At 46.4% G+C, this 24,024-nt stretch overlaps 1 protein-coding gene across 4 annotated transcripts in view; it reads right to left on the bottom strand.

Moving 5' to 3' along the window:
- The window catches only part of LOC119454432 (uncharacterized), an 86,899-nt gene that overhangs the window by 17,940 nt on the left and 44,935 nt on the right, over positions 1–24,024 (bottom strand). For 3 of the 4 annotated variants that reach the window (XM_049668472.1, XM_049668471.1, XM_049668470.1), the window contains exons 3-7: positions 18,512–18,567; positions 16,227–16,370; positions 15,344–15,375; positions 10,355–10,419; positions 4,412–4,507 (exon numbers count right to left, since the gene is read on the bottom strand). In XM_049668472.1, coding sequence (XP_049524429.1) covers positions 4,412–4,507; positions 10,355–10,419; positions 15,344–15,375; positions 16,227–16,370; positions 18,512–18,567 — 393 coding nt within the window. The remainder of the gene's footprint in view (positions 1–4,411; positions 4,508–10,354; positions 10,420–15,343; positions 15,376–16,226; positions 16,371–18,511; positions 18,568–24,024) is intronic. The other variant, XR_007467312.1, reaches the window with a different exon arrangement.

Here is a 24,024-nt window from a genome sequence, read left to right on the forward strand (position 1 = left end):
CCTCGCAATAGACGCAACGGAAAGGTGAAACATTGCGTTTTTCACAGCATGATCTCTCAGTGTCACCCGTAGTTATTTTAGTTAAGGACATCGCAATGACCTAAAAGTATCAAATAAATGCACAAACATTCTGTGGGAAAATGAGGAAACCAATGAGATTTATAACATATGGATGTGTGAATTTCCTGCAAGCTGTTTGACGAGTTACCGTCGAATAGATCTCGTGAAATCTTTACGACCATTATTTTGTAGTTATAGGGGTTTTGATATTTCACCGTGTTGAAAGACATTGTAAATAAGTATGATTTTCTTTCGTTTTGCGCCCTTTAATTTCAAACTTCATGGATGTGCATCACACGTCGTGACCCTGTGTTGGAGGATATGGGACTTTTCGAATGTACCTTAAACACGAATATATTGCAGGAAGTCGTCCCTTCAAATGTAGTACCCCCACTACGCACATTGCAAACGCACAACCTATTTGCGTAAACAACGACTAGCAATCATTTCTGTGAGCATGTAACAAATGTACTCTCCAAAAACAACTTGAATATACACAATAAGCAGGGGACATTTTTTGTATCCGAAGATCCAGTAAGCAGATACGAAACCACTGCACACGTGCGACAATCATAGCGAGCAATAACGAGAAGCCGTGAAGCACAGACATAGATATACAGGAACATTGATCGCGTATTGCGTAATGTGCGCGAGAGTTCTGTCGGGAACTTATCGCAAGGAAGTTCACAGTAAGCAAGAAAGGGGTAAAGAGATTTGTCGTAAATTAAACGTCACATGTTTTGTCGGTGGCAATGTCGGAGAAGCAAATGTACGAAAGCCGTTTGCGAAAGGGTTCAAATCAGTCTATTAGAACCACCACACCCCATTACCTTGTACCATTTAACTTGCTTGTGTACCAACAATTTAAAACCCTTGTTAGTATATATTGGTAAAGAACGCTTCCTAGACAGTGATTATCAGGTTATAGTGCATAAGGAAGATTGCGATTGCTCTAGCGAGAAGCCGTCGAATTGCCTCATGCATAATGCCGAGACCTTTCTGTACACATACACTTTTCGCTGGTTCCCTCGACCATCGTGAAGGGTAGCCGTACGGTCGAGCGCAGAGCACGCTTAGGGAGTGTCTGGGCCGCGCGGATTTGCTACAGGGCTCATGGAGTTTCGGCATGATTCTGCGGGACAGAATGGGTAGAATATATCTTGGCATGGTCCCGCGCTTGCTCTAAGAAGGGGTCGTTGACTGCTACAATGCGAAAACGGCGACGGGGAGAGGTTTTGACTGGCGGATTTTGTCCGGTCTTCTATTGCTCGTGAGTGCATGAGATCGAAATGCAGGAAACAAATCTGTGTGGCCAGCTGAGACAGCTAATGTACTAGTGTAGCAACCGGGCGCCATTTTCTAAAGTGACCGAAGTCGCTTCGCAAGCGCTATTAAGTATTTCGTCACACGGTCGGCTCAGCTCGTCGCCTGCAGCGCAGCCCACCTTAATATCCTTGGCTGCACAAATATCACTGCTGTCGCCTACACGCCTTTATGCGGCGGACGCGCAGCTCACGACAGCACTGTAGTTCATCAGTGTGAAAAACAGACCACTTGCCATGTATGTGCTGCACAAATTATTTTTAGCTGCGTTTAAGTTTTACAAGTGCGTGAAATACTAGCAAGCGGTCGGCACGGCCTGCAACAGATACCACCTTTCCCACAGTCTGACTACGTGGATGTTGCTGGAACCCCACTGTCCGCAATGGGTTGCAGGCATTATGCAAGGCACCTATATAGCGCCTGCTCCGATTCTCGCGCATTTGGTTAGGTATATTGCAAAGTGTTCCTAATGAGTTGAGTGTTTCACAGCAAAACGCACACAAACTAAATGAGAAATTAATCTATAATGAGAGCCTGTGTTGAGGGAGATATTATAGTTCGTGTCATGTTATCTAAATAATCGAAGGGTGTCTACAACGTTATTCAATAAAAATTTGCAGAACACATCTCACGGTAACTGTCGGCGGTAACGTGTTAATATCGAATCAATATAGGGACACAATATACAGCCACTATCCAAAATAGTTGTGAGGTGTGTACTGATAGCAGGACCCCTCTTTCGCGCTTCGCTAAGATAGAGAGAGAGAATAAACATCTTTGATGTGTAAATGCAGCTTTATAGAGGCGTCCTCATTCCAGAATGCCTTGAGCTCGGGCCGCGTCCTGGGCCCTCGCAATCAGCCGTTGCTGATCTTCGAGATCAGAGCTGGCCAAGGCTCTCTCCGAAAGCTCGTTGGTGTGGTAAGTGTTCGGAGGATCGAGTGGTGCGTCTCTGCAGCCCCCTACTATGTGCCTGAGGGACCCGGGCTCTGCGCAGAAGCGGCATTGCGGCATTGCGCTTCGCTAAGATCAGTCAGCGTCATCTAGTGGAGCAGCCGCGAAGGCTGCGGTTTGCCTCCGGAATGCCTGACGCACTTGTGCGTGCGAACGCAAGAAACATGCCATGCGGCTACCGGGCTCTTCTCTCACGCTTTCTTGACGTGCTGCGCTGACTGGTGGCGCTGTTGGGAAGTTTACGCGTGGTCTCAGAGACAAGAAGCTTGTCCCGCCAGTGCCTCCAAACGCTGAGGATTCTTTCCTTGTTGGACGCACACATAGGGGCACACATGGAGGAAGCAAAATATACGAGGGAGCATATCGCAATGCGATGGTCGCCGACTGTGGTGGCCCAACACGTGATGAAAACGTCAGAGCAGGAAGGAAACGTCTGAGCGCGCGGTAGGTTTTAGTACTCCCGGTTGATTTTTTTTTCTATACCCATTCGAAACCATTCGAAACTCTTGAAATAAACACAAACAAAAACACGGAAAAAACAAAGCAAGAAAAAGTGTTTTCCCTTCCCGCATGTGAGCAGCTGCCGGCTGAGCGCGCACCGAATAAAAACTACCGGTAACCAAACTTCTCTGCAAATATCGATTCTAAGTGATCTCGACGCAAGAGGTCACGTGTTGGGCCACCACTGCTGGCTACACGAAGCGTTCGCTTTCCATGGCTGGCTGCGTGACGTAATGCTCCCCCCTATATTTTTCTTCCTCCATGGTTGCACATACTCAGTGACCCGAGCTGGCGAGATGCTCATTGAAGGGTTCCATATACCCAGTGAACTCATGGCGCATCTTGCTAAAGCTGTAATGCAGTGATTTGGGCTTGTTGGTATGACATCGTGAGGCTCACGATGTCAGCCTCACGATGCATAGCCTCACGATGTCATACCAACAAGCGCAAAGAGCTAGCTTATCTGCGTAATGGTGTGTAAAGTATTTTTTGTAAACGGCGCATGTATGATGATGTATGCGAAACAGTTGTATATATGTGTGGGTCCTTTGCTCGAAATAAATATTGTTGCAAGTTAGCGCCTGTGTGTGTCACCTCTTCATTCGTCCTTGTCTTTTCATGCGCTATAAGCCTCACTTGCTAAAGCGTTGGCGTCAAATACGTTCATTGAAAAGCTGCACATACGCAGTGCATTTGTGACGCATTCTGGTAAAGCGTAAGGTTGCTGTCCACGAGGAACCGTTGTGACGTGGGTGCGATTTCGTCAAGCGTCGAAGAAATTTAGGGGTTCTTTTCCTCATTACAAAGCCGCACATTTCTAGTGGCAGTTACGTAGCCACCCAAATTCGCTGTAACGAAGTTCACTGAATAGTAGCACCAACTTACTGGCACATACGCAGTTACCAAGTTGGCATCAAAGAGGTTCATTGAAGCGCAACACACACCAAATCGCCCACGCTCAGTGCTCCAAGCAGGCGTCGAACAGTTTCTTCGAACAGGGATACGTACCCACTCACGCACCTACCGCGACTCATGTCGGCGTGAAAGAGACTCGATATAGAGCGGCACGAATGTACACATTACCACATACTCAGCGGCCCAAGCTGGTGCGATGGTTGGTTTGGAACCTTGTTCCGCCAGCACACCAGCCCGATGTGCTACCCATTCGCCCACCAACGACCCAGAGACCCATGTTGGCGGGAAAATAGTTAGACACAATAATTCATCGATAGATACTGCCACCTGTCGAGGGAAACAGTGGTTCGAGCCCAAAAAAACAAAGGACACCGCGCGCGTCTTCTCCGCGCGAGAGCCAGCCCCGACGGACGCGTTTTCCAGGCGCCAGCTGCTCTACGGTTTATTAAAACACCAAGAGTACTTCTGAAGGCTCGTGACAATAGAAACTTAAATAGATAACCGCTGAAACATGCATGAAGCCTAAGAATTCTGTGGATTTTTTTATTCGCTTGATTTCACGGAAATAATTGCACATCGCTTCTCTATTGTTACAATACAGTTAATAGATTAGTAGCTAGGGTGGCGTACTTGCAGACGATGAATGAGACGTTCTTACCTGAGTCATTCTGCGGCGTACTCATGACAAAACAGGATGGGCTTGCGAAGAGTATTAAATACACTTTTGACACATCTATATCCAGCGTGCCATTGCCTGCATAAGTGAGAGCTATGGATTAAAAGAACATTTCTTAAACATTTATGCAAGCTGGTTCTTTATCAAGCGCGCATTTGACTTATAAAGTCTCCGTGAACCGGCGATAGGTTTGTTCGTGCTAGTAGCTTCTTAAAAATATTGTTATGGTTTAAAAAATAGCTTGGTGTAACAATTTCTGGTATAATAGAGAGAAATTAGTGTCTGAGCCGTGACATTGAACAAGATTTTATATCCAATTAGTAGGCAATAATAACCAATACTCAGCAATAACAGAATCATACAAAGTCTTAACTACACACGAAACTCACTCTAATTTCACACAACGCAGTTAACAACTAACATATATGCGGTAGAAAAAAATGGGCAGAACCTATCACTGAATCAACATTGTGACACAATGTACTACCGCCTTCGAAAAGACGTACGTATGAGGCGCGTACTGGAACGGAACTCTTCGTTCGCGCTTCCCTAATAGGGAGCCTACAAGCAAGCGCCGTTTTGCATGTAGGCTCCCTATTCCCTAAGAACACTCGGCGCCATATACCACTGCTGCCGTGAAGCCTGCGCGTGTCCTCCGAAATTCATGGCGCGCCGGCGCGTGCAAACGCTTTTAAGCGCGTCATGGAGCAACCGCGTTCTGCATCTCCAAGAGATGCAGAGACGCATGGACGACGACGAAGTGGCGTCTAAAATATGGCAGTACGTGCATTGTTCACAACAATGACAACACATCGCTACACGTGTGCTCCTGGCGCCGCAAAATAATAAATCAACAAGACGCAGACGAGTAAGCAAGCGCCACAAACGTGTCGGGATGGAATCGGCAAATACCACGTGGCTCACGCAGCCTACAGAAGGAGAAGAGCCACGTAAACAAGGGAGACGGAGCTGAGAAGCGGAGCAAGGAAGGCGCGTTGGCTTGGGTCGGACGTCAACGTTCGGGAGGCCAACAGCTGTCCGAGGTACTCGGTCGAGCGCCAAAGCACAAGGACACCTCTTAACGACACGGCTTCCGCTCCCGTCAACCATCCGACGAACCAGAGTCAGCGAGGGCTGACCTGCCGTCTTTGGTGGTGCCGTTCATCGAGCGACGCAACACAAGCCAAACTGAATGCGCCGTGGTAGTCGCTCTGAATGCTTGGTAGGGACGCTTGCAATTGCCTCGCTTGCCTCCATGCCCTGTGCCTTTGTATTTGCATTTTGTGTGGTTGAATAGATGTGGGTGTGCCGTGATTGTTGCCGTTCCTTCCTTGCTGCCCTTGGAGGCATCTCCGACTCCCACAATCAAGCCTTATACCTGAACCACATCGTTACATTGGATTTAGCCGGTGAACATGAAAGTCCTCGTGGCTCCACATACCCTACCAACGTGTTCATTCATTCTTGCAGGGTCTCTTGGATTTTGTCATCGCTGCCTCCAGCAGTCCAGAGGCTGCTGTGATCCGCGTATAGGAAGTGATTGAGGCGTGGATTGGCCGAGAGCTGTGCCGGGAGCCACAGGATGGTGATGTTAAACAGCACTGTAGAGAACACCGACACTTCTGGTGCGCCCTTGCTTCCCAGCTGGATAACCTCCGATTGGAGCCCCCCTCCACCTATTGTCAATCCGGCAGTGTGGTTGGAGACGAAGTCTTCAATATAGCGATAGGTCTTTGCACCCAGATTTGAGTTGTGGTAGTTTTACAGGTGCGCGACAAAAGCTCTGGTCTGCGGGGTTCTCTCCTTCATTCCAGTCTTATTGAGGAGTTTAAAAAATAGATGCCAATTAATCACTGTTGGTTCATAATATGGTAATAAATATGGCACGAACGTTGCTCTTGTGTAGTATGGGGTTTTGTTAGCCAGAAGTTTATATGATTATACCTTTAAGATTGCGCCATACCAGCGCCTGCTTCTCGTTCACACCAGAGTATTGGTGGCACAATACAATATTTATAGGAGTCTGAATTTCACACAGAAGACAACGGAAAGCTTTCCACACGTAAAACTCTCGTTAATCTAAAGATTATCCAACTCGAACGCACGGAAGCGCCAATTTAACTCCCGTAGAGTAGTTCAAGTGTAGCTTGTTGACCAGTGGTTTTCTCCTCAGCTGCAATGTTTAGAAACGGACTCATGTTTATTCGTGATTCATTCAGTATATTCTATCTCCAGAGCGGAACGCTTTTACGCGATGTATTTTTTTGAAAAAGAGCAGAGGGTTAAGGAATGCCGCAGAAAGATTCGAGGGCACGCGAAAGACTTGGAAGTGGGAGACGGAGAATGGTAATTAAATCTGTTCCTTTGAGTTTCCTCAGGATTTCTAGTAGTGGAATGGTGTGTTGTGAAAGTGAAAGGTCCTTAAGGACCTAAAACCATGAGTTCGCAGTCCAGAGCGAAGATTGCAGCCAATAACGTTCCCTGAAGATTAATGATGATTATAGAGTTTTAATAAACGTGGGATGACTCATCGGCCTATTAAGGGTAATGTAGTTGCGGAATTGTGAATTGACGAAGGGGCCAGCTACCGAGGAATGCTTCCTCGCATTCTTACACTATGCGGAAAATGCTAGATTCTGCAGCAAAGGCGAACAGCGCCTGCAGGACACTTTGGCAGTATGCACTGCTCGAAGTTGTCCACTTGCCCCATGTCCACGAAGTAAGATAAGACAGGAGCGCCGACTCCGCTCGTCTGGAAGGGACACATTCTGCAACGCCGGCTCCTGCTTCACAGCGTGTTCGCCAGACGCCGCTACGAATTAAGAAAAACTCTGCAGTGGAGAGGAGCAAAGGCGCGGGGACTCTCTCGCGGCGCCTGCTTGCCTATACGTTTTGTTGTCTGCTCCGCGCACGCCCTGACGCCTGTAGCGTACATAGCTCTCGCGGTTCACGGAGTGACGTTAGCAGGAGAAACAAGACATGTATCATTTTATTTAATTTATTTTATACAGGCCAAATGCAGGACATTTGTCAGGTGGCCTACATGGAACTTTACAAGGCACAGGAACAGAAAATAAGCAAATTACGGAACTAAGACGGAAAGAAAAGCTATAGCAAATGGTAAGGCGATATAACGGCAGTTCGGGTGGTCTCAAGCAATGACAGACGACAACGAAAAGAAGTTTTTATGGAAAAGCTGAGGTTTATCGCTCTTTTTTATCTGAGCACGCATCAAGTGCTAAGATGCTTCGTTTGCTTCTTTGTTTCTCGCGGTGCTTTTCGTGTCGCCCGGTTCTCTTGCGAGCAGAATTGCCACATTCTCATTAAACATATTAATTAGGAATTCCTGCCAGTGTTTCCTGCTCATTATTTCACAGGAGAAGCTCTGATTATGTGTCTGCATAACTGGGGGAATCATCTCGAAGTCAAGGCTGAAAATTTACAGGGTAGCCAGCCGGTATTTACACTGGCTAACCTCCTTTTCTTTCTTTCCCTTTCTCTCTCTCTCTACATTACGGCATGTCTCTTGACAAGAAAAGGCACCTGCACTGTGTGTAGTTGTAGACAAATTTAAATTGAGCTCCTCCCGTCTTTCCGCATTGCCGTCTTCTGGTTCCTCCTGGAATTCAGCATCATTGAGCTACGCCAGGCTTCCCTGCTGCAGTTCCTACGCCAGGATCTGCTCTGCTTCGAAGTCGAGGCACTTTCTTTACATTTTATAGGACGTCGCCTTCGTCTTTGCTGAAGTAACTATCAAAAATAAGCTGCCTCTCGAAGTGTCACGCACATATTTTGTCCATTGCTTTAAGCGGTCGCTTACTTTCAGGAATCTTTTGACGCCACTGGTGCAGTAGTTGAAGATCAGATGGCGAAGCGAAGAGCGAAAACTTCTCGCGTCCTTTGCCATAACCAGATTTATAGCCCGGAACAAAACACAGTCCTGTTGCTCAGTCTCTTCACGCACAAGTATCAAGATACGTTATTCCGTCCGGCATGAATAAACATACTGCAGACAGGGTAAACAAAGCGAGGAAGACGAAAATTTCTCACCTTCGCTTCCGTGCAGACGTAGAGGAGTGAAAAACAAGAACTTCTGCTGTGTCTTTTTGTACAGAATCATTTATCGTCTGTTTCCTCTAAAGGCATCTAAATATGTTTCGTATGCGTGCATAAAAGCGCTACCGCGTGTTTATTTGCGCTTTTATTATTTGTGCGTATATATTTTTTGTGTTTGATTGCTGTCAAACTGAGACGGCCGAGGGTCCTCGTTTGTAACAGACGACACGCTCTACGCGTGCCACGCTGCCGGTTCTGCGCCGCCGTCGCCGCCGTCGCCGCCGGTCTCCGCCACTCAGCGCATGCGCACATGAAAGCAAGCTGTTGAGTGTTTTCCACGCGCCTCGACAGATGGCGCTACGGGATGTATAATTTGCGTTGCACGGTTTGTCCCGAGCGAATGCGTTGCGCGGCGGCGGAGTCGGCGCTCCTGTTTATCTTACTCCGTGCCCATGTCCTTTGATCGGAAAACTGCATACTTTGGGCTCTCCCACAGTAACTGTCCGATCCTTGCCGCAGCTGGTGTTGCATGCTGGGTAACCTGTTTGTATGGCTAGTAGGTTCTCCGCCGTGTTGTCAGGAATACGTCTTACCTTGTGCGCACGCCTGCGTGCAAGTACATCCAGCGTAAGTGCAGTACCTGTGTGGGCCGTGTGCACGAGTACTTGACAAGCGTGCGACAAGCCTACAGGCAGTGGATCTTCCTTAGATGTATTTTGTTGCAGGCGTTCACAAAGCTGTCGTCTCTGTCGTTGTTCTAAGAAGCCTGTGTATTCATTTGTGTCATTTTGCGGGGGAACAAAAATTGCTACGTCGCTGCGGCGGGTAAAAGTCAGTATCGCGCTCACAGCGGCATGAGCTGCCTGGTTACCTTGTACGCTGCAGTGGCCAGGGAGCCCACCCCACCAGAGTTTCGACGGCGTGCAGCGTTCTCAGCCTCCTGCTTCCCTCTGCTATCTTCCTTGTGAGGGGCGCACAAGGAAGATACGCGCACCGTCGCCTGACGTTCGGTATATATTCTCATTTGTGAAGTACCTGGACATTTCTGAGGCCTTCATGCAGTGTGTTATGGACAGCTAGCAGTTGAATACAGAGTACGTCAAGTGGTTCGTCATTACCAAGCACGTAGTCTTGGGCGCGCGTGGTTCCAGTGTCGAAGTGCTGTATTCCAACTGCGGCTCGCGTAACATCGGGCGTCGTACGGAAATGAAGTAGTGTGTATTCTAAATAAAAGATGATGAATGAAAGCGATGTTGTCAATAATGCTGCAAATGTTGCCTAATAACGTGCATTTCGAGTAAAGAGGGCATCAGGATTTTGTTTAAATGCGTAACTATCGACAGGTGTATGCACTAAACGCACCATAGTGACGTATGTGGGCCGTTTTAGTCGCTTGAGAGACATCAAATTAACATTGGCGCAGCTGAGCAAAAGCTAGAATATTGTTATGGTGAGGTGTCTCAGAAAAGTAGAGGTGTTGGAACATTCTCTCGGCGGAGAGTGGGTCAATTTGAACTCAGGATGAAGAATAAAGACATCGTTCCCCATCGCATCCCAAAGGAACGGAAGTTTCTTTGTTAGAGACGGAGCTAATTTGCACCACCTGTGTTGATATGTTGGCCTTGCTGTCGGTGACTTCAGGCATAATGATGCCGTCAATTGAAAATATTTCGTCTTGTTGGCTGTGTTAAAGGAGAACTACTAATATTCCAGGTAAATGTGCAAGTTATGTATTGTATATGACAAAAATACGTACGCACATGGAAGGTGAGTGTTTCGGCAATTCCACAATAAATATATTGAATTGTTCTTCAACAAAAAATTGAATTGTTCTTCAAGCACAGATTGTCAGTATTGTTGTTTACTTACCATAATACGCTTTAACACCAATGGTCGGCGATCCCGCCTTACGACTGACTAAATAGGTCGTGTTTCTGGAATATAAACGTAAAAATTAGCCTTGGAAGGTTCCCCTTAAATCTCCCTCGCTCACACGGGCGCGAAAATTGAGAAAGGAAGTCACTGTTACTAGGCCATTTTGACTGCTTCTACTCTCGACACCACGCTTCATTGCTTGCCGATGACGACATCAGCAGCACTGTCATTTATAGTTGTACTAGAGGGATACGTTCTACTAGAAACAAAAATTGTTTCCTCGTAAACTAGTTTCGCCATCACGTTGCCCAAGCGTGCAGCACACCTTCCAAACGTGATCCGACTGCTGTGTCCGCGGCGCCCTCAAGGAGGTTTAAAAAAATTCTGGAGCGGCAGGCCCCGCAAATTCCTAGCAGATGTGGTGAAGACAGCGCTTGCCTCTACGTCACCTTTAAAAGCCTTTTGTTTCACGCTAAAATATTTCTGTTGGTTGAGTCGCGATTTCATATTCCCCATACAAGGGGGCCAGATGCTCAAGTTTCACCGTGGAACCAGTGACACAAACAAACACACCGAAAAGCATCTATACGGCAAAATATGATCTGACAAAGCCGGTTGATGAGAAAAGACGACACTTCCGGTTATTCGAGGAATGCTAAGTTTAATCATAGGATGGCAGCAGTGCGCTTCAGCTTCAGGACATAATATCCACTCGAGAATATTTAGAACCCTTGTTGGGTGACCAGAATAACGAAGCGATTCTGAAACGGCTGATGCTGTTTTCGGCAGCACTTTACTTAAAGTGGCAAGGCGCCAGCACAAAATGTGGCTTTATACACCGCCGCAAGGGGATTGCATGCGCCTCCCGGTTAAAGCTCTCCTCCGGGCGTAGATTGTGCGAGGACCACCACTTGAAGCACCGGTGTTGCAGTCATTCTTGCGTCAAAAGTTGGATCATGCGACATAGCATCACCACTGTGACAGCGCGTGCGGTGACTGTCTAGCAATTTCGGACCTTTGTTTTATTTTGGTTGTTCATAAGCTTTCCCCATTGTCTTTGAATAGCACTGTCTCTCATATCAGAGCAGAAAAATAAGTTCATCACGGCCCTCGTAATACCTTTATATACGCTTATCGCGGAACATATCGAGCAAACGCCGGGATTTGTTCTCGTTTTTATCAGAACGTTCTTTTACAGTGCAGTGACAAGACAAGGTCTGTGCAGATGCAAACTGAGGGTGCATTCTGTAAGAGTCCCCTAGTGCACTGTCCGCTTTGGCTGTCGCCATTGGCTGCCGCTTCGCGAGCGCGAAGGTGCCAGCCAGTCTCCTTCGCGCTCGTGAAGCGGCAGCCAATCGCGACAGCCGAAGTGGACAGTCCACTAGGTGGGCTCGTGCAGAATAGCCCTCCTGGTCATACATTTTTTGGAAAACCTTAATCGATTAGATATCAGTCCGCGGAATTTTGTTATCAGTAAGTTAGCCTGTTGTCAAAGGTTGTCAAAGCTCAAAATTCGCCCGGATTACAGTTGGTGATAACATTTGCCGTAGTAAAGGAAGTGTCTAAAGCTACGATGGACGACGGGCCAACAATCTAGTTTGTCGTCCTAATAATGTAGTAGAATGGCGGTTCCCTCAGGAGAACGGCCTTCCGCTGTCGCGTTTCGCGAAGCTACGCACTGTCTTCAGAATGCAGTGGGTAAAGTATGTGCAAAGTGACTTATCATACACGGATACCTTCTAGTCATCGTATGTGCTAATAGGAACGTGGACAAACAGGAGGGAGGAGCACGTGCAATGGCGCATTTCGACGACAATCCATGCTAGCGCGGTGGAAGGCTTTCGATTCTAACAAAACAGCTGGTTAGACGCGGCTCTAGGCTTTAAATACGGCTTATGATAAGAGGTAAGAGTAGAATGCATCTAAAGTGCACAAAAAATCGACCATCGTAACGTTTAAATCAACAAAAATAATGCGGAACTCTAACACTGTTGAAGCGAGGACTAACATGACAACTGCAAATACCACTCGGCAAGTTTGAGCGTTCGCGATCAGGTAACGTGTCTACCTACCACAAAGCGGACCAGCTTTTGATTCCCCCTTTGCGACGTACTTTTTTTGGTGTTTCTCTTTTTTCGATATTTCTTTTGTCAACATTGTCTCTGGAGTGGCAACAGCACTTTCTCTACTTAGATCATAAAATGGTCAATGATAGCAAGCAACGTGTCATCCCGACCACTCGAGTAGCAGATCTAATGTACTGTTTATACCATTGTTTTTACATGTGCTTCGTAGCGCATGTAAGATCGGTACGCATGACCCGATGGTCCGATGCGTGTGGCAGTCCGGCAGCAGTGATGACGCAGTGTTTCGTGTCATCTTGCCCAACGCCTCATTGATAGCACTTCGATAAATCACATTGAGCTACCTTCCCCGACTACCATAGAGTCTAATGGTGAAGCCACTTACAAACTCACAGGCAAAAAAAAAAAAAAAAGATTAAGCGAGCCGAGGAAGCCGCTTCGAGACAAGGTCTCGGAACCGCGTCCGCGGCGGGTGCCCAGACCCACTAAAGCGATGCCGGACTCAAGTCTGATTGATTTGATAATAAAGTTTACGTTCTTCTTCTTCTTTGGTTAATTGGCACCCAAACCAGCTAACCAGCGCGGGAGTGGAACATTTTCGCCGCAACTCTAACAAAACAACTGACTTGCGACAGTTGCTCTTATTGTAATATTAAGCACTACCTGCAAAGGATACAGTTTACAGCAGCATAATTATTACAGATTTCTTTGTTTCTAAACACCAATTCTTATGCATATTTACGTACACCCGTGAACAAAAGTATACGGACCAGGGATTGCGCGAAAAAGCCCATTTTTTCATCTGCCTGCAAACGAAACTTGAAATTAAGGACCGTAGTCTAAACTTTGAATTCCAAACTTTTCAGTGTAATCGTCAATATAAGTTTACGCGTCTTAATTACCAAGAAATTCAGTTTTTTCGGCGACCCTGGGATCCGTATACTTTTACTCACTGGTGTGCGTTATTTATGATGTATTGAGCTCGAAGAGCCACTGCACGTTTCCTTAGAAAATCGAGCCCTCAACCGCGTTTGCCCCAATTACCAATGGAGTTAATTTATCACGTAAAGCTTTAGAAATTAGCTTTAGTGTACGGAGTATTTGTTGGGCTGTGCTGCGCGCGCTTCGAATCGAAGCATCTGCACTTAACGTAACCTTTTGCCTCATAAAAAAAAAAAAAAACAGTTTCGCCATAAGGGCGAATCACTGAATGTGATAGCGACTTGTTAGAATATCAAACTAAGTGTGAGACTCGTGGTTGTAGTGGCAGTATTAATTGAAGTAAGCGCAAGCTGACCAAATAAAAACGAGGTGTTGTGCTAAGGGTCCTCTCTTTGAACCCTGCCTTCAGATAAGTTCATTTATGGTTAGTAATTGAAGCCAACGTATTTCTTAGCGACTTTGCAACCAGTTTTCCGTATGAGATGTGTTGCAAACATCTTTCTATGGCCGATCTTGGAGGAGTGCACTATACGACAAAAGGCATGCACTGTCAGTGTTTTGTTTCAAGCGACGCTCAAAATTCTGAGGACGACGGAAAATGGCCTTGGAGTGTCAATATAATTGCTATCGCATTAATAAAGCGTCGTCATTTGAGGGCATAATTCATCTGCTTGGCTCTACTTTTATCCGTACATTCACTTCTTTGTTTCCTATTCATGACATGGACGCCTTTATCTCTGTCAGTACTCGTTGATGCCTAATTACAGTTATTGCAGTAATTTTCCCAAAATTTGATTGCCACTTTGCAAGCACAAAGTTCTACGTAACTTGTTGTATCTAATAGGAAGCCATCTGCACAGTTCATGCCATCTCTTTTGTATGTATTTCATGTCGTCTATTGTATGCAACACGCACGCCCATAGCATGGCTTCGAAGCGCACGTGTTCAGATCGCTGTGCAACACCTTCGGCCCTAATTAACGTACTACAAGGAGAAGCTACGAACGAAAGCTAAAGCACCATAGCCAATGCCTGCGTCTCGGTAAAGTCGCCGCTCCTATATCAGCGTCACGGCATTTAGGCAGTTGGACATATTGGCACCAATAAAAAATAAATACTTCAGCATGTGTGGCTTTAGCGCTTCTGGCCGACAGATATGTCACGCACAAGTAAACGCTTGATGAAACAGACGGGTCCCGTTATGCGGGCCTTAATTCATTCGCCCTAAAGCCAATATTATTCAATAGTGGTGTATTACTGGAGCAGTAGTGGTTATTACTCGACATTGATTGACTTGTTTCCTAGTCCTCAGTTGTAAACACTTCGTATTGATTTTCGGAAACTGCAGTCATGGCTGTTGTTTGTAAATGCAGTGTTCAAATATATTCTACACTGATGTTTCCTTTTTATGCAGATTATTTGTTTGTTTGCCTGGAACGGTTCTGGCTACTGCGCGCTAAGTTGTTCACTCTACGTCCGTTTTAATTTTTAACGCTAATACGGATTCCTGCGTTATCCAAATGTATTGTGAATGTATTGATGTAGTTCTGCTCATGGCTAACAATAACTGCGCAGTTAACGCAATGAAAAAGGCGACTAACACAACATGCACACATTTCCGTTGTATAGTTTGTTATCTTAACTAGTATCCCTCATATAGAAGTATTTCACCATTATTGATTAATTAATGCCTTTAAACAATCCATGATGTGACTAATATTACGTGGTAATATGGACAAAATAAATAGAGGGTGTTGAAGAAACCTGCAGGTTTTCATCACATTGAAGCCGTTCCACAGCATTAGGATTTTCAAACAGGAATTGCCGAAAAAAAAACTATTGTGGTAGAGTTCCCGATTGAGTGAGTTATTCACGAACAGTAATATTTTAGAACAACTGTTTTTGTCAATAGAAAAATTGCAGTGAATACTGTAGAAGTAAAATTGTTTGCTACACACCGTACTTGCCATGATCCATGCTTTCTTCGGCCCTGAAAAATGCGCAGAAGCGAAGAAGTTTTTGAAAATATTATTATTCGTATTATATTAGTAAAATATATTAGTGTAGATCATTGTTGTCTTATATTATATTATATCTGTTATCTTATAATAAAATATATCAGTATTAGATATATTAGTAAAGAACGCATCACAAGTATTATGTAAGAATGAGCTGGGTTATTAAGAGCTAAATTTATTTATATTGAATTCAAAAAAGCAATAGTTCAAAGAAACTATTATTTCGGCTCAAACCCGCATTATCTCTCTAAAGCTTACTATGAGCACATAACTCCAGTTTCTCTAATGTGGATAACTAAGTGCGATAAATTACCACGTACAAGCGTCTGCTCACTGACATACAATTTTGCAAATACCCATTGTCTAAGCTTGTAGAACGCAGGTCAACGACATGGAAGGTACGGACGCATAACACCCCTCACTAGCAAGGTATTGTATTTTCTTGGATATTTAATATTACCCATTACCTTAGGCGAAAACGAAAATCAACTTTTACAGTCATTGCAACGTTCAAATAAATCAAGTGGTTAATAATGTCTTAAATATTATTGTAAGTGCTTCTCGAGTACCTTGATGCTCTATGGCTTATGCAATATTTTTTAAATTACAAACGTCTGATCTGTTTATCGCAGCGCATTTATCGAATTCGATTTTGCAAAAACTTCAAGTTAAACAAGCGCATAATATAAAGACAATATTAGGCTGGGAAGCCTAGTATTCAAAACGGGGCATGAAGCTACTTATATTGTATTATCTGGAATTTGCTGTTCTGATGGCCTCTGTGAAACTCTATGAAATACGACAAAGAGTGAGGGATACATACCTGGTTATCCTTTCGGAAATATGTCAAATTATGTTCAAATCCCTTTTCAAGCGTGGCACTCTTCTGAGACCACCAACAAATAGGGTGGTTTATTTGCCCCTCGTTACCCAAGAGTACAATTAGCGGTCGACTCCCATTGAGTAACTGCGTCAAGTGAAAAATTTGACACGTTTACAAATGCGCGGCGTAAGACAGCTTTGTTATGGAAAAGATTGGTGTGACAAAATGCATTTCGAATGGAAAGGTTTGTGTAATTGATAGGTACACCTGGAGTGTAATGTGGATTTGTTCGCATATAAATCAACCACATACACAGGAACATAGTTTATTCTAACCACGTATTCTGCCCATTGTACTAGAATTTTATTGATGTTACATGTTTCTGCCCTACAATTACGCGCATGAGCAAAAATATATGAAGTAACTTGCGATTGCAAATAACCGCGCCTACAGCGCGTCTATGACACCATTTATTTATGTTTTACTTTGTATTTTACAAAGTTTACGCATTTTAAAGTTGCAGTGATCCTACTGCTGAGGCGAGGATTCCAGGGATGCAAAATAACAGTCACAAACTATTTATTCAGACAGTATTAACTAAACCACAAAACTGGGAAACAGGAATTAAAAAATTCAGAGCCCTTTCCCTGTCGAGGAAATGTGGGTGAGCAAACATGTTGCAAAACAACGCTGTCGCAGGCCTTCCGCCTCGTTTGCTCTAAACTCAGGGTAGGAGGCTCTTCACTGACTGCTCGCCTAACCATCGCGCTTGCGCAACTCGGGGTTTCACCTGGACTTCGGAAGCCCTCACTGTAGAATCGGCACGCCGACGACGATCCATGTGAAGGGCGAGTTCGTGGCGCCGTTGCTAAAACCCAGCCTACTTCTTGGCGGAACTCACCATGCGCGGTCTTAACATCCGGTCGCCGAAACTGATCTGAAGTGAGGGAAGACGGCCGGAACACGCGCCAACCATCTTTCCTGCCCTTTTCCTCCCCGCGATGCACCAGACGACCCCATATCCAATGCGGGTATGAGCCACACGTGACTTTTTGCGTGACTACGCCGCCACCGAAATGTGTAACGTAATACCATCTTCGCTTGAAAAGGTGTGTGTGCCAGTGTGTAGCAACCAACGACGGAGATTAGACCTGGGCCCGGACGTCCGACTCGTTCGTCATCTGGTAGCAACTGAGCGAGCAGCACCGCGGCCACTGCTCGTGCTCAGCACACCTTCTTCATTTGTAACACACTCCCGTGGCCAACAAAATGGCTAAAGGCTGCAGGTTTCACGAAGGCGAATCTTTGAACGGGACGCTTTATCATGGAGCCGGACGCCAGCTTCAGGCAGCACCCTCGAGCGACGCTGTCGCGACCAGGAAGCAGTTCCGTCACCCGGGCCATCCTCCACAGGATAGGTGGCGAATCGTCGTCGTGCACCAGGACGACGTCGAAAACTTGAAGTCGTGGTGGCAGCTTGGGTGTCGCCTCAGGTGCAGAGCGCAGAAGCAGCATGTACTCCTTGCGCCAGCGCTTCCAGAGATGGTCTGTTAAACCTTGCAGATGTATGCTTCGACGTTGCAGATCGATGCTTGGTGATTGAGGTAGCGTGGCGCCCAACTCTTGAGGCAAGCACGTTGCACATTTGCCGGGTAAGAAGTGGCTCGTCGGGGCTCTTCATCCCCCCCGCGATCAAGAGCGCGTTCGAGGACGCCACTTCCAGCGTTGAGCACCCGAGTGAAAGGCGTTCGTGAAGCCACCATCCACCCGAGTGAAAGGCGTTCGTGAAGCCACCATCCTTCTCTGCTTACCCTCGTACGTTTTCCCTGGTATTCACAGCATGCGTCAGGCATGCGCGATCTTATCCTATTTCAACTTTATGCGGCACCGCACCCCGATGACAATGACAAAAACTGGCCTGATGTCTGAAGATCTAACGATGAACGATTAAATAAATAAATACGCCCTGACACGTAAACTCACAGTTCAATACCACGGAAAGTTGCCGAGCCAATGTTTCTGGCTTAGATTTATTTCGCTGCGCTGTCTCCTAGTTCTAACCTTCCACCATGGGTGTTACCTCCGCCAACATGCAAAGCGCCGAGGAGTTGGTATCGTTTCGCCGTAGCTCGTATTTTCATGCGCTGTTCTGGGGAGGCACTGTGTGGCGCCCTCTCAAAAAATAAAATATTGGCCAAACCCTATACTATTTACGTATTTTTTACATTTGCTCGACTTCTGCGTTGTACCACAGCCATAAAAAGAAGCACAACATTAGCACATACCTTTTTCACATATATTGCCCTGACACTGTTATCAGCTTGTCCACTGCCAACGTCATCTGAAAAAAGATTTTTAAAAAACAAGAATCAACAGTACAATCTAGTCCTGGCGTAATTTGCGCAATTGTTCCGCACTATGGCAAGATTACGTACCATAAACTGCAAACCTAGAACAGGAATGCATCTCACAAACGCAATATTTCTCCTACAAGTGAATGTTTAAAGACATAGGAACATGTTAAACAATAAGTGTATTGATGATTTTCAGATTTCGTATAAGAAAAGCTGCTTGGAATAATATCTACTCAAATAAAGGATAAGAGCGTTTGATTTCATAAGTGAAGGAAGAATATTTGTTTGCATGTAAAAAGAGGAAAGAAAACGCACACAAAAACAGACATAAAGTCTGCACACTGCACTCCTTGTAATAACCACAGTTCTCATTAACTAAAGCAAGACATCAAATAATAAAGTCAAAAGGTCACTCCCCTTCAAACTCTACAGTTGCTGGAAGAGTCCTAATACACAAGGACAGTTGAAAGAGAGCGGTGTGCGGCTCACCAACAGTTCGGGCACATGGTCGCACAAATGAACACCGAGCCGTCGTGAACGGAATATACTGGTCGCTCTATGAGCGACCTCCAGGTAGTCACGAGGTGGCACCTTGTAATGGCCTCAGGCGGTTTCGCTGTCTACGTTGTGCAGGGCTCACGGCCCGGTGGGTCACTCCCGCTCCTGGCGGAATCTGATGTCTCCGGCGCTCACTTGCGTACAAGCACAACCACGCCGTCCAAGGGTCTCTCAATCCCCTCTACTTCTTCCTTACTTTTCTTCTACATTAACCATCGTGTAAGGTCCTTAAAGGTCGCTTTCTTCTTTGCATTTTGTTCCGACAATGTGGGAGATTTCGCGCGCACGGTTTCTCCGTCGTTGCCTTCTTGGCTTCTCCATTAGTTATCAATGCGCGACAAGGTACTTAGGCTGGCGTTGGCCACAAACGGAACACTGTTACCAAAACCAGACACAGAAAAAAAAAACTCCAGAGGCAAGTTGTCACAAGGCAAATTCTATATATTTCATGTTTATAACCGACTCATATATTCGCACCATCACTTTCGGAGCCTTTATTGTGCTCTACCGTAAACAAATATTCTTGTACTGCAATGCTCCAGCGCAACACTCTGCTGTTCAATTATTTCTCTCTGAAGAGATACTGTAATGGCTGGTGATCGGGTTGTACCACAAATGAGGTTCCACAGAGAAAAACGTGAATTTTTTCTATCACCCAAACTAACGCCAAAAATTCCCGCTCGATTGCGAAGCATCTCTTTTCGCAAGGGTGAAGTTGACGGCTGGCATACGACACAGGGTGGAGGAAACCATCACGGTCTTGCATGAGAATAGCATCAATACAGGAACCTGAAGCGTGGGATTGGAGCACAAATTCTCTTTCGAGGTGAGGGGCTTTTACAATTGGTCCAGAGAATAACGCCTTCTTGAGTGATTCAAACACTTGTTGTTGTTGTTGTTGCCTCAAAACACTTATTCTCTTTCCCTGTTCTGCGTCGTTTTCTTCTTTTCCATCTTCTTCGTCATCTCGGTAAGGGGCTGTGCTTTTTCCACAGAGCGGGGTATTAGGTCGCGGTATTCACCCGCAAACCCAAAGAATGAGCGAAGTTACTTCTTTGTCTCAGACTTACGCGCGCCAGCCATTTTCTGGATTGTGCTTTTTAGTGGTCGGTTGGTGCCGTCTCCCAATCGGTGGCCCAAAAAGATGACGGCGGTCATGGCCACTTTAGATTTCTGCGGTTTGATCTTCAATCCAGCTTCTCGTACCCTGGAAAACAATTGTTCGAACGTTGCTAGATGCTCTTCCCCTGTTGTGGCAGCGACCGGCATGTCGTGTATGTAATGAACAACGTTTGGGATTTTGAGTAGCAGCGATGTCATCGGACGAGTGAATACAGTGGATGTGGTCTTGAGGCCGAAAGACATATAGAGGAAATTATAATGCCCAGATTGGGTTGAAAAATCAGTCTTATGCTGCGACTCGCTTTCGAGTGGTACCTGCCAATATCCTTTGGTTAAACAAAAATTGGAAAACAACCTTTTCGTTCCACTTCGGCAAACGAGAGATCCGTTCTGGGTATAGGTTCTGTGTCAGAAATTAGAATATGATTTTTGCGTCGAAAATCTATGCATGCTCTGAGCCCTTGTCGGGCTTTTGAACTAGAACGAGAGGGAAATTATACAGTGACTCGGAACGTTCTACAACCCTAACCTTCTTTTTAACGAGTTCTTTCATGGCAAATGGTAGAAGGTATTGTGGAGTGTGAATTGGATCGGAGTTGCTCATTTATAACCTGCATTCCACCAGGTTTGTTTTACCCGAAATCACCGAGAACGTGTCGTTATACAGGGTGTTTCAGCGAACTATTTCAAAATTTATTTAAGCTTGCCTGCGCCAGATAGCTCAATTATAGTTCGTGAGCTGGTGTACTCGAAGAGGTGGACATTACTTGCACAAAAAAATGAAATGCATAATCGACTAATTAACAAAAATTCACTAATTAGGTTTTTAACTAATAACCTGATGGCCCATATTGCAATTTACAAATTGTAGCCGTACAGTTCGCAAGGCGGATCCACTTGAAACAAATTCTCCTGATGACACCAGTTTCGAGATAATAATTCCCGAACTTTGTGGAGAAATGCATTGGCGTTCCAGTTAATTTTGTGATTCAATGCATAAAGCGATGTTTTGTTAAGAATCTTCTGTGTTGATTACAGAAATCTCAACAACGTCACAAGGAAGGATGTTTATCCGTTGCCGCGCATAGATGACTCTCTTGATCGGCTACGGCGAGCCAAGTATTTTTCCTCACTTGACTTGAAAAGTGGGTACTGGCAAATTGAGGTAGACGAGCGTGACCGGAAGAAAACAGCCTTTGTCACTCCGGATGGACTTTACGAGCTCCGAGCACTTACGTTCGGGATGTGCTCTGTTACGGCAACCTTCCAACGGATTATGGACACGGTGATCGCTGACCTAAAATGGCAAACCTGTGTCGTCTACCTCGATGATGTGGTCGTATTTTCAGGCAGCTTCTCCGGACATCTTAAGCGACTACGGCAAGTGCTCGAGGCAATCCGATCGGCTAACCTCACGTTAAAGCCTCAGAAATGTCACTTCGGTTATGAAGAATTGAAGTTTCTTGGGCATGTCGTGAGCGCGGAAGGCGTCCGTCCCGATCCCGAGAAAACTGCCACTGTAGCTGCTTTGCCACAGACAACAAAAGCGTTCGACGCTTCCTGGTATTGTGCGCATACCACCGGCGCTTTATACGCAATTTTTCTAAAATTGCGTAACCCCTTACTCGTCTCACTAGAGACGACTCCCCGGTCATCTGGAGCTCTGAACAAGAAGCAGCTTTCGCCGAGCTTGGACATCGCCTGGCATCGCCCCTGGTTCTTGGACATTTCGACGAAGACGCCGAAACAGAAATTCATACCAACGCCAGTAACATCGGTCTGGGTGCGGTGCTCGTGCAGCGGCAGGAGAACGACGAAAGGGTCAAAGCTTACGCCAGTCGCACGCCATCACGACCAGAGTCCAATTATACTACCACGGAGAAAGAGTATCTTGCCGTCGTATGGGCACTTGCCAAGTTTCAACCTTGCCTCTATGGCCTCCCATTCAAGGTCGTGACGGATCATCACTCCTTATGCTGGCTGGCATACCTAAGAGACCCTTCTGGACGACTGGCACGGTGGAGCCTGCGCCTGCAGGAATACGACGTGACCATCGTGTACAGGTCAGGCCGCACACACGACGATGCCGACACATTGTCGCGCGCACTTGAAGACGACAGCACTTTTCTCGGCGCCATAAGCGGGGCAGACGTATCGACATGGCAGCGAGCAGACTATGAATTGTGCCCTATAATTGAACATCTAGAAGGCTGGAACGTCACTCTGCCCCCACAAATTGCTCGCGGTTTGTTGTCGTTTTGTTTACGACAGGGCCGTCCTATACAAAAAGAATTCCGCTGCCAACAACAACACCTTTCTTTCGGTCATACCCGCAGAGCTTCGTGACGAAATCCTGTTCGCATGCCACGATGGGCCTGCGTCTGGCCACTTGGGTTTCAGTCGAACCCTTGCCAGGGTACTGAAATCGTACTACTGGCCGAAACAGGCCACTTGTGGTAAACAATACGTCCAAGACTGCCGTGAATGCCAACGCCGAAAGTCGCCGAATGTGAAGCCTGCGGGATTGCTGAATCCTATCGAGCCGCCTCGAGGGCCCTTCGATCAAGTCGGCATTGAGCTCCTGGGCCCGTTTCCGTTGTCTACTTCCGGAAACAAGTGGATAATCATCGCCACAAACTACTTAACCCGCTATGCTGAAACAAAGGCTCTTCCTCAAGGCACAGCTTCTGAGGTTGCACAGTTTTTCGTACAGAACATCGTACTACGTCATGGCGCCCCATCCTGTGTCATCCCAGATCGAGGAGCGGCCTTTACGGCAAGGCTGATTGAAGAAGTTTTTCAGCTGAGTTACACCAGGCACCGAAAGACGACTGCCTATCAGCCTCAAGCAAATGGCTTGACCGAAAGGCTTAACAAAACAATGACCGACATGCTGTCAATGTACATAGACGTACAGCGATGTACATAGACGGCGCACTACCGTACGTCACATTTGCGTACAACACCGCTACGCAAGAGACCACACGCTTCACGCCGTTTGCTCTTGTTTACGGTCGTGAAGTGCAGACGATGTTAGAAGCCATGTTACCATGTGACCATTCTGAAAATCTTGATGAAGACACTGAGCGTTTCGTGCAACGTGCCGAGGAAGCACGCCAACTGGCTCGCATGAACATCATGAAACAGCAGTGTATTGACGCGCGACACTACAACCTCCTAGACCGGCAAGTTGAGTTCCAACCGGGTTACCAAGTGGTAGTTTGTACCCCCGTCCGCCGTAAAGGCCTTTCGGAAAAACTTCTCAGTCGGTACTTCAGCCCTTAGAAAGTGCTTCGGCGACTAAGTGACCTCAATTATGAAGTTCTTCCGGACGGCACCCAGCCAGCACGATGCCGACAACCGCGGTCCTACATTGTGCACGTAGTGCCGGTTAAAACCATATCGCACACTATAATAGTCGTGGTTTCCAGACCATTACGTTTCTCCTGGGACAAGTCTTTCTGCCCGTCCATGTTTTGTTTAGCATAGAGTCGATACTATTCTGGGTGGAGGGGTAATTCCATGCGCTTGTGTCACTTGCTCCCAGAAAAAGACGACGACAGTCTTGTTCACGAGCTAGCGCCTTGGTCTTTTTGTCGGTGCTGCGCTGCCCCCAAATTGGCAGCGCACCACCGACACGATTGACGCGACTCAGAACGTCGGCCCGCCGTGGTTGCTCAGTGGCTATGGTGTTGGGCTGCTGAGCACGAGGTCGCGGGATCGAATCCCGGCCACGGCGGCCGCATTTCGATGGGGGCGAAATG

This window comes from Dermacentor silvarum, chromosome 5, assembly GCF_013339745.2.
Source record: "Dermacentor silvarum isolate Dsil-2018 chromosome 5, BIME_Dsil_1.4, whole genome shotgun sequence".
NCBI classification, from domain to species: domain Eukaryota; kingdom Metazoa; phylum Arthropoda; class Arachnida; order Ixodida; family Ixodidae; genus Dermacentor; species Dermacentor silvarum.